The sequence below is a fragment of the Babylonia areolata genome, chromosome 1 (assembly GCF_041734735.1).
Source record: "Babylonia areolata isolate BAREFJ2019XMU chromosome 1, ASM4173473v1, whole genome shotgun sequence".
Taxonomy (NCBI): Eukaryota; Metazoa; Mollusca; class Gastropoda; order Neogastropoda; family Buccinidae; genus Babylonia; species Babylonia areolata.
The window spans coordinates 26089331-26100598 of record NC_134876.1 but is presented as its reverse complement, the minus strand read 5'-3'; the positions used below and the strand labels follow the sequence as shown (position 1 = coordinate 26100598).

The 11268-nt window shown below is 36.1% G+C and overlaps 1 protein-coding gene across 5 annotated transcripts; it reads left to right on the top strand.

Moving 5' to 3' along the window:
* The first annotated feature begins 446 nt into the window (after nucleotides 1-446).
* LOC143281232 (uncharacterized) lies at nucleotides 447-10843 on the top strand. 5 transcript variants are annotated; one of them, XM_076586342.1, is made up of 5 exons: nucleotides 447-588; nucleotides 2776-2880; nucleotides 4341-4436; nucleotides 5940-6039; nucleotides 10069-10843. In XM_076586342.1, exons 2-5 carry the CDS (start codon nucleotides 2799-2801, stop codon nucleotides 10118-10120), a joined length of 330 nt encoding a protein of 109 aa, XP_076442457.1. In that variant the 5' UTR covers nucleotides 447-588; nucleotides 2776-2798; the 3' UTR covers nucleotides 10121-10843. The 5 variants fall into 5 exon arrangements, with proteins under 5 accessions (XP_076442457.1, XP_076442447.1, XP_076442474.1 ...); XM_076586332.1 differs by having other exon boundaries at nucleotides 2732-2880; XM_076586359.1 differs by having other exon boundaries at nucleotides 447-597.
* The last annotated feature ends 425 nt before the right edge of the window (nucleotides 10844-11268 follow it).

Below are 11268 nucleotides of genomic sequence, written 5' to 3'. Positions count from 1 at the left end.
CAATTTTCGTCGTCCCCGGTCTGAGTATAATTAATTAAATTTAAAAGTGTATCTGGGTGGGGTAGTTAAGTCTTGCAAATGACTTTTAGCTTGTGGGTTAGGGTAGTATCTGCTATAGCAGTAAATTATTCTGGGCACAGCCAATACCGTATTATTATCTCGAGTTAGCTGACAAGTATTCTGGCTGTGCTGACATTGTACGAGCAGACGAAAGGGGTCGTCTGTTTTGGGGGGGGGGGGGGTTGTTTTTTTTTACTGAGAACAAATAAAGTACTTGTTCGTAGGTTTTTCACTGACTCCCAGGCATACACTTGACACCCAAAACATGTCGTTGGACTGAAAGTTTCAAGGCAAAAAAAAAAAAAAAAAAAAAAAGGATATTAAATGATCCTACAGAAATTTGCTGTTTGGGAAAAAGAAGTGAGTTTAAAGTCACGTGATTTGCACATTCAAGATGGAGTCTTGTGTGCATGTTTACTGACCACAAACGCTGAGTATTCAAAGAATTTGAGTTGTTGATTATACGATTACTTGCTTGTAAGATTGTATAATCACAGTCATTTGATCGACAGCCCGTTACACCGAAATGTAAGTGTGGTATGTTGCTACAACACGATTCATGAATTGTGTTTTCAATTTTTCAGATCAGTGACTGGCACTTTTAGTTTATCATCAACACTGTGCTTTTACCGCATAATAAGGATTCACTTCTTTAATTATTGAGTATGCATGGAAGCCCAGTCTTAGGATATATATGACTCATTTACAGTTAGTTGCATTCAGGGTCTTCTTTAAAGTATTCATTACCTCACAAGTCGCCTGCTCATATTTTTGTGTGTGTTTGAATGAGTCATGTGCTCCTTGTTGCGAGTTCTGATGCTTTATTTCTTGTCTTTTTGAAGATTAATTGCACCAGTGCTACAGTTTGGTTTTGTCACGATAAGTGTTTGTTTATACTTTATAAATCATACAGTGGATTTCACTTTCAATCTGAGACTGAGACTGAAGGTCAGACTGAGACTAGTGTCTGTACTAGTGAGAGCAGGTTTGAAGCAGTAGCTTTTAATTCAACCTAGTGATTTACACACACACACACAGAAACTCACACACACACACACACACACACACAGTGGCGTACATCAATACATTGACTGAGAAGCATGAAGCTGAGTCAGTGAATATTAAATTAATGTTTCAGCTACTCAAGGCTTGAAGGAGATATTGCTTTCAAACAAATCCACATCTGTTAGCTGATGCAAGACCAGCAGCAGAATGCAATGCCCTAGTGAGGGCTGGAGTGCATGCATATGATATATACATATATTACACACACACACACACACACACACACACACACACACACACTTACAGAAAGAAGAAACCACAACAACAACACTTTGAATAGTATAAAGATACAGCGATGGGGGAAAAAAAAGGGGGGGGGGGGCGGTGTCAGCGAACGTAGAAGACAATGGTAACATGGTTGGGCTAGAAATGACTGCAGCTCTGCGCTCAGCATAAAGATGAATGACATATCAAAACGTGTGTGTGTGTGTGCGTGCGCGTGTGCTTATGTTTCTGTGTATGTGTTTGTGTCTGTGACTTTATATATTGTCACTAAAAACCATAAAATGATTCATGTGTTTGATTGTGTAATGAACTATATATGCATGTATATATATATATATATATATATATATATATATATCAACATAATCACTTTTATCTGTTATTGTTAATGTTCACATTTTTTCTCATCTATTCTGAATGTCATAATGAATTTATATATATATATATATATATATATATAATAAAACGGTGGTCGACCCAAGAAAGTCCGGAAAAAAAAACAAACAAAAAAAACCAACAACACTTTGGTGTTAACAAAATTTTCGTCATTATTGGCTTGATCACAGTTACAGCCTCATATATATATATATATATATATATATATATATATATATATATATATATATATATATGTATATATATATATACCTATCAGAGTGGATGTCTTCGACATAATTTTAACAGCGGACAACACTTCCATTGCCATAGGTACTTTTTCAGTTCCCTAAGTGCTGAGACAACAAGGGGCTTATTCTCATTCAAATGAATATATCAGTAGATGTTCAGTTTGATTTTCCAGTCAAACTTTGGAGAGAGTGTGACAGCGAGATGTGAACTCAGACCCTTATGGACACTGCATAAATTATAATTGGCAGAAAAGCATCATGACTGTTCTGTCACATTCCTCTTGTCTCAATAAAATATGTATTACAGCTTTTTCATGAATCATAAATGTCTGCAATTAATTTATTTGGCACTGAAGTGTACAGGTCTGGATAGAAAAAAATAAAATGAAAATGTCATTATTATAATTATGACATGGTTCATTTTCATTGATTATTGTCTTCTTTTTATTTCCGACTAAAAACGTGTCAGGCCTGATAACTGAAAAAGAAAGTACCAAGTAGGTTTCATTATCTGGCCATATAATGTTTCTAAATTGATCCAGTTCAAATCAGTTTGGGAAGGGTTTGGAAAAAATGAATTAAGGAAGTGACCCGCCCCTCCCCCATATCCTGAAAGTTCATTAATTTTTAGCACAGTTGGGTAAAGTTTATGCATTTTGACAAGCACTGAAGCAGCAATAAACATTTGTAAACAAAAAGCCAAGCAGTTGTGAACGCTGTGGAAAATATCTGAATCTTTCTCTTCTCTGTTCCAGACCTCTGAGATATCTTCCTTTTTTTTCTTTTTTCCTTTTACTAGTAACTACTGAAGTTCCTGAGAAAATGTCCAATGCACTGTTGGTTCAGCTGCTGACGCAGCCTCATCTTCAGTCCTCTGAGGCATCAAGGACTGGCTCCAGCAGCAGTAAGACCATTTTCTTCTTCCTTCATTATTACCATGGGTGGGTCGCATTAGTTATGTATTACTGGGTTCACATTAAGTTAAGGACTACTTAAACTACCTGCAGAGTTTTCCTCTTGGGGGCATGGCGAAATGATGCTCAGTTTTTGGTAAACAGAAATGTTTGCAGCCGTTGTAATTGTAATAAGCAGCAAAGGTGCTTTATAAAAAGTTTATTACAAAACATGTACATGCTGTACATTTCCATTTTCTTATGTGACTGTGAAAAACAACGGGTATCATTTTTATACCACTTAGTACTCTCCATTTTAGGCTGAAAATTTTTTTTTTCAAACACCTGTTTTTTGCTGTTTTTTAACAGTGCCTGGTGTACATGTGCCTGAAAGTGAAACATTCTGTACAGCTGCAGTATTATAATTATGTCCAGTGAGAGTATGGTGGTAGACCATATGCACCTTGCATGATTTATAATTATTATTATCTCTGAATTTTTTAACATTCTATGAAAATATACTTGCTTTCAAGTGTTATGTGGTGGTCTTAACTTTTTGTTGAGACTGCACTTGCACTTTAATACATGTAAGTATACATACATGTGCATGTTTATAACCTATAAAAGTCATGTGCATATGCATGTTTACACATGTCTGCACATGCCCCTTCACTCACACACATACACTCTCTCTCTCTCTCTCTCTCTCTCTCTCTCTCTCTTAGAGGATATCAAGTCAATGCATGTGCTTCCTTGAATATATGCGACACATTACATAAGATGGATGGGGCTGATGACAAGATCTGCAGTCATATGGTTGCTGATTGCACAGAACTTTGTTTGATAAATTTGTACACTTTTGATTGTTCTGAGAAACAGGCATTGATTGCATTTGGGAAGAAGCTATTGGTGAAGCAATTATTTATGGTACTAATACTTCTGTACTGACGACATGATGGGGAGTGGCTCAGAAATCCTGAAAGCTGATATATGATTCATCCTGACTGGTTGACCTTGCTTTTCTGAGCAACTGCTTGTGGTGTATGTTGTCCAGAGAGGGTAGATGAGACCCAGTGATCTTGGTTCTAGTTTTTACAGTTCTGATCAGAACTGTGATTTCATCTGTCAAACTAATCTTATGGCTCATTTGGTTCCATTTGGCTTAGGATACTTCATATAGTTTACAACAGTAACAATGATAATGACAAGAAGAACAGTGGGTATCTATAATAAGATAAGTATGGGGAAACAATGGTTCCAAAAACTATTAACACAGGGCACTATCATCAAGACTTACAAGCAACACAAGTGGAATGCATCAGCAAACAGACACACAGTGCGAAACACAATACAACACACCACGTTACACATCACTATGTAGACATCTATGAAAGCAGATTTTTAATGTGTTTTTCACTCAATTTGAGGCCATGTTTGCAGTGAGTAATTTTTTGCGCTGCTGTCTTTGCAGACAAGTATGTGCTGAACCTGCAGGGGAGCTGCACTATGATGAGCAAAGTGCAGCTGGAACAGGCCATCGACATGAACACCAACGCTCTGCAGAAAGGTCAGTGCTTGTAAACTGTTTACAAGCTTTGCAGTTGTTATCATTAACATATAACCTGTTTTATTTTCTTCTACAATTTATTGTGACTATAAGCATGCTATTTCCAGTTGGTTTTTGTTTGTCTTCTTTTCGGATGTCATTCTGTGGAGTTGGAATTAGACTTTTTAGTACACAAAATGTATTAACGTCACTTTGAAATGCCAGGATAGTTATCTAATATCAAAATGAATTGGGGGAAAAAAGCTCTGATTCAGAATCCTTATTCATTTTCCATCACAAAAGCGTTTACTTAGCTTCTGTATCTTGTATAATTTTTGTGCTGGAATTGCTTTTAGTTTTGTTACCCCAGAATCCTCAAAATGCCTTGGGAAGGGGAGAGCACTTAAAAAAAAAAAAAAAAAAAATTATACCCAACTTCCCTGGCACTGAACGGGTAAATTCTCGATGTAGACATTGCTACAACTCTTTGGAGATTCAGATATTCATATTGCTACAAATCTTTGGAGATGCAGATATTGCTACAACTCTTTGGAGATGCAGATATTCCTACAATTTTTTTTAGATGTAGATACTGCTACTCTTTGTAGATGATGTAGATATTGCTACAACTCTTTGGAGACTATGTAGATATTGCTGCAACTCTTTGGAGACTATGTAGATATTACTACAACTCTTTGGAAATATAGATATTGCTACAACTCTTTGGAGATTATGTGGATATTGCTACAACTCTTTAGAAATATAGATATTGCTGCAAATTCTTTGGAAATATATTGCTAAATCTCTTTGGAGACTATAGAGATATTGCTCCAGCTCTTTGGAGATGTAGATATTTCTACAACTCTGGTGATATAGATATTGCTGCAAGTGTAACTCTTTATGAATGTAGTCTATATTGCTGCAGCTTCTTTGAAACAGAGAGCTACAACCCTGCAGAGATGCAGATAGCTACATAATTCTATATTGGTATATGAATGGCAAACATCTCTTCTTTTTTTTCCTGATGCTTATTATTGTCAAAAGTGGCCTTTTCAGAAGACAATTTCTTCATATAAATATATATTACACACACACATAAAAAAAACAAAAAATCATAGGTCAATACAGATGAAAGGGTGTGGAGTAGTTACGTTCCTCAGCTGTTGACTATCACTATCAGTATGATGGGAGGCTGAGTGACTATAGATAGTCAGATAGATAGATGTAGATATGTGTGTTTAATATTCTACAATATAATGATTTTTGTATCTTGAAAAAGAAAAGTTGTTTATAAAAAATTATGTATATATTATATGTTTGTGTTTAATATTCTGTAATATATATTGAAACTATCATGTTTAGCTTGCTGTCATGTGTTGTTTGATTGTGTTGTTTGTTTTGTCCTCAGTTTCAAAGTTACCCCCTTCGCCACATCCCCTCCCCCCAAATTTGTTTTTGGTTGTGTGTTACCCATTGCTTTACCCTCCAATTCAAACTGAATCAGTTATGTCCCTTCTCTTTCAGATTTGCACGAGCAGAGATTGAAACAGCTTCGTAAACTGGCGAAGGAAATTGATGAGGATGACTGGCAGTATGAACCTGTGGAGAAATTGATTGGGCTCAGGTGATGACGTGTGCTGTAAATTGTCACAGGTTGTGTTCAAAAGATTTAGTTTGATCAATGCTGTCTATTAGTGTTATGTTAGACTCTGTTAATGATTGCATGTTTCAAGACGTCTCTTTGGTGTGGTGCTGGTTGGTCGCCTGTGGATTCCTATCTGTGCAAGTATGAAGACATTTCAGTATTGAAACTTTTCTTTGGTTGTGCATGATGCTGGCATCAGTATTTGGATGTAGATCTTAATCCTCCATGACTTTTGGGTTCAGAGACTTTGGACAGTTTAAAAGGAGAAAAAAAAAAAAAAAAACAAATTTCACTGAGTCTGAAGTTAATAAATGTCATGGCAACAGTGCAGAAAGAGTAGTTTTATAGATTTTTTTTTCTTTGTTGTTGGTGTTTTTTTGGGGGGGGTTTTTGTTGTTTTTTTGTTTTTTTTATTGGTCAAACAATTTTCACTTACGAGTTAAACAAAATGATCTGTAACATGAATCATGGCTAAAAAGAATAGAAGAATCAATCTTTATTATAGGCTGTTAAAAAAAAAAAACAACACTTTGAAAACATACTTTAAATAGGTGCAAGAATCGACAATTGTAAAGTGTTGAAAACAGTCAGCAATACTGTCAGTAATGAAGTAAGGATTCTATATGTAGCTGAGTTACATTTTAGAATTGACACAGTGACAGGATTCAATATGTAGCTGAGTTGCATTTTAGGATTGACACAGTGACATGATTCTATATATAGCCAAGTTATATTTTAGGGTTGACACAGTGACAGGATTCAATATGTAGCTGAGTTACATTTTAGGATTGACACAGTGACAGGATTCAATATGTAGCTGAGTTACATTTTAGGATTGACACAGTGACAGGATTCAATATGTAGCTGAGTTACATTTCAAGGATTTTACACAGTGACCAAAAAAAAAAAAAAAAAAAATCTGAAATGAGGGTTTCACAAGACTGCATCGCAGAAAATATTTTGACGTGTTTTTTTTTTCAGTGTTTTCTAATCGTTTTGAAAGTTGTCTCATTTTTAAAAGGATTAGCAGTTTAGCAGATGATAGTCCATGTAAGATAATCATGAATATGTTATCCTTTGACCCCTGTTGGGGCATGGAGGATTTCATTAAACAGCAGTTTAAAGTGCAAAAAATCACTACATTGCACTGACCATGTAGTATCAGTGCATTATCTTGCACTAACCATGTAGTATCAGTGCATTATCTTGCACTAACCATGTAGTATCAGTGCATTATCTAGTTCTTCTGAAAAAACAACAACTGCATATACAGTGTCTTATGCTAAAAAAATAATAATAATGTTCAGCAAAGAGAATCTCAAAAGAAGCAAGAAAAAAATTATAGTTAGTGATTTCCACTATTTTCACTGGAAGATTAATGTTTCATTTGTCATGATTGCTGACAAGATGGGTTTTGTTATCCTTCAATATTGCTGTATATATGACAGTTTATATATCTAGTGCTTGTAGTTCAGGAACTTGTTTTTCCATAGTGCTTAATTAAAGCAGTGTTTTGATGAAAAAGTACTAAACATTATTATCGCTTTTCTTTCTTTCAACAGTTGAAAATTGTTTTGGCTTGTACAAAGCATTGCTGACTCCAGTGGCAATGACAGACTTTAAGCCTAGGTGCATGTGTTAAGCAGAAAGAAAAACAAACTTTTTTTCAAAGTATCAGTGATTTAGAGTAATTCAGGAAGTTTACTTTTGTGTTTGTTCCTTTTTTTTTTTTCTTTTTTTTTTTTTCTTTCTTTTTTTTCACTTTATCATATAAATCATATATTGTGTTTTAAAGTACCAACATTTTCATTAAATCTTTTTTGTGACTAGTCTTAATGTATTTGCATTTTTCTTTGTTATTGAGTACCTTTTGTTTATCCCCACCTCCTGTTATCATCTGTGTGAAATATATATATCATCAGCGTGGAAACCGCTGTTACCTGGTGGTCAGGTTCATATATGGAAAGATTGCATTAAATCCACAGTCTCTCAGTGTCTGTGCATGCTTTCACATGCATGCTTGAGTGCTCACATTGCCAGATGTGCCTGGCATCATGACTGTTGGGTAAGGAAAGTCAGTGGCATGAACAGCACACCACACCACACCTCGCCACCAACACCACACCTCACAGCACCACATCATATCACACCACACCCACACAACACCACAACACAATAACACAACAGTACAAACCACACTATAGTAGTCCAGGCAGTGTGGATGTTGTAGATTGGCCATATGTTTCGGAAGGAGTTCTTGAAGACATCAGTACAGTCTGACCTTTTTTTGACGTGTTACCTTGGTTGACTCAGTAAATAAAGAGTTCAGTACAGACTAAACTTCCTGTTGGCACCATTACCATGGTCAGCTGTCAGAGATATCAGATTATTTGTGTACCATCTATCAGAAGAAAGTCCTTCGGTCAACGTATCCTTTCCTTTCAGGGTCCAACTATCTGGAATAGCCCTCCATTTAACATCAGACACTGTACTTCTTCAGCCTCTTTCAATGCTTCTCATGCAAAGCGCCGTGAGCTATATTTGAGAAAAAGCACTGAACAAGTGTTCCTTAGTAGTAATAGCAGTATTATGTGAAACAAAATGAAACAAATTTTTATTTCACAAGGGTAGTGGGGTATTGTAAGCATAACTGCTTTTTTACATCCAGCCTTCAGGAGGGAAAAAAAGAGAAAGAGAAGTCAAAGCAAAGGCAACACACACACACACTCACACACACACACACACACACACACACACACACACACACACACACACACACACACACACACACATGAAAATAAAAGGCATAAATGAAAGCATGTACATAAACAAATGAAGTGTGATACATACAATTATTGGAAAAGATCACATCATGAAAAAAAAGGGGGTGGGTTGGGTGGGTGGTGGGGGGGGCGGGTGGGGGGGTTGTAGAAGGAGAGACAGAGTGACAGAGACGAGATAGAAGGAACATGAGAAGTGAATATGAAAGCAACTATCATTTTTATGTGTAAGAATTAATTGTATTGAAACATAATGAGTGCATTTTAGGATAAAGGGGTGTAAAGTATGAAAGATTCATCAAGTATATATACATATGTAAGTTAGATTTCAAATTTAGAAACATTGATTAAGTTTTTAAAATTTTTGGGATATGATTCCATAACCAACCACCTGAATATGCAAGGCTTGATTTACATAAAGTAATTGGAGTAAATGGAAGATTTATCTTATGTGAATGTAGAGTTCAGCATTGTCAGCTCTCCCTGTTGGCACGTTGCCATGGTGATCTCCCAGAGTGGGAGACTTGTGCCCATAAAGACTGTCTTCAGTTCTCATGACATGGTCAGACTGTTACCTTTTCCACATTCAAACATGGCCTGAATATCAGGCAGGATCTCTTGGTTCAGAAGTCTGCCATACTGTTTCAGTGTTTAATACAGAGGATCTTGCATACACACACGCGCGCGCGCGCACACACACACACACACACACACACACACACAGCAACCTACACATGACAACAAATATGTTCTTTACTTTGATAATTTTGTACTTGGAAAAGGTTTCCCACAAAACACCATTATGATATCAACAGTGTATTCATGATGATACAGAATGGGATTTCTTAAAATCAAATGATAAAATGTAAAATAATTGTTGAGCAATTAATACTGATACCCTGTTCAACCATGGTATTATATTTGCTTTTATGTATCATTGTACAAGATTAAAATTGACATACACAAATAATGTTTGTCTTTCGTCTGTTGTATGCCCCTCCACTTTCTTGGTGGATGTTTGGGAGGGGGGTAAAAAAAACACGTAGCGACTGACTAAACTGACATGTATATGTTGTGAGGTTACTATTATCTTTTTCCTGTTGGTTTCACGAAACTAACAGATGTGTTGCTCCAGCTTTAAATCCACAGTTGAAGGCGAACCCCATCTGAGAGAAAAGCAAATACCAGCAGCATCAGGTGTAAAGCCTGTCAACATAAATCTGTGCAGATCAGAAAACCAGCGACTGATTGAAAACTTTGTGACTATCGGTAGCTTTTGATGGTCAAAGCATGGGAGAGACATCAGCTGGACCAGGGGAACAGAAATCAAATCTTCCTGTCCTGCACAAGCAGATGTGTGTGGCTGGTTCAGTTTGTTGGGTAGAAACAAAGACCCTATAAGATGTTTGCAGGGTCTTTGTCAGAAGCTAGAACAGGATAGATTGATGATTTGCAGTCAGTTTTAAAATTGGAACTATGCAATAGATTATTTTAGCCAAATGGAGTGGCATGTGATTGGTTCAGTCTGCAGTGGGTAGAAGCTAGAGTGTAAAGTGGTTTTATCAGCCTGTTTTAACATTGAAGTTGTGAAATTGATTGCTTTACTGGTTGTTTTATCCAATATTCTGATGTAAATTAAATAACTGAAATTTTAGTTATTGAGATCATTGCATTCTTCCACATCTCTGTGTAGTCTTTTTTCGTGGTTCTCCTGTATCATGGAGGTAAAGGCTTGTGAGGCTTAGTGAACTGAAATCATTGTTTTTGTTTCAACTTTTAAGACCAGATTGAAGGTTTTATATTCTGTGACCTTTGTTTATTGTAAGCGACAGGTTTAAAGATCAGGTCTTATCTTTGGCGAGGTGTATTGTAAACATAAATGTACAGTAATTTTTTTGTGAAGGATGGACTATGGAAAGTGAGGCAACAGTATTCACTTGTTTGTTTGCAGTTTACTTCACCTCATCACATGCAAAAAGCAAGGATTAAAGATAAACTAGTCAGTGTGTGTGCCTGCATTTGTGTGTGTGTGATGTCTGTATGCATTCATTTATTCTTAAGTTTTGTCTTTTCACCATATAATGTTAAATAGCTTTTGTGCAGACATGCATGCTTATGTGACTGGTGCGTTTGTGTGAGTGTTTACGAATGTAACTTTGGTTTCATGTTTGTGTGTGTGTGTGCTTTACATAATTACATCCTTAGTCATTGTCACTGTTTATTTATTGAAGCTCTTAGCTAAGCAAATTGCCTCGCCCATTTTTGACTTTAAGTTCTCAATCCATTTGTGATACTAGTAATTACTCATTCCTATATGCACACAAAAGCAAAGCATTTAAATTTGCATGCGTAGTTCACGTACACACACATCTAATATCACTGATTGTGAAAAGACACTAAACTAAACACACACATACACCATCGCTGA

Bases quoted from the DNA above. Each gene is read 5' to 3' on its own strand.
- LOC143281232 (XM_076586342.1), top strand. From the start codon at position 2,799: ATGTCCAATGCACTGTTGGTTCAGCTGCTGACGCAGCCTCATCTTCAG. The intron at 4,437-5,939 runs GTCAGTGCTTGT...CTTCTCTTTCAG, and splicing joins CACCAACGCTCTGCAGAAAG to ATTTGCACGAGCAGAGATTG. The intron at 6,040-10,068 runs GTGATGACGTGT...AAATCTGTGCAG, and splicing joins GAGAAATTGATTGGGCTCAG to ATCAGAAAACCAGCGACTGA.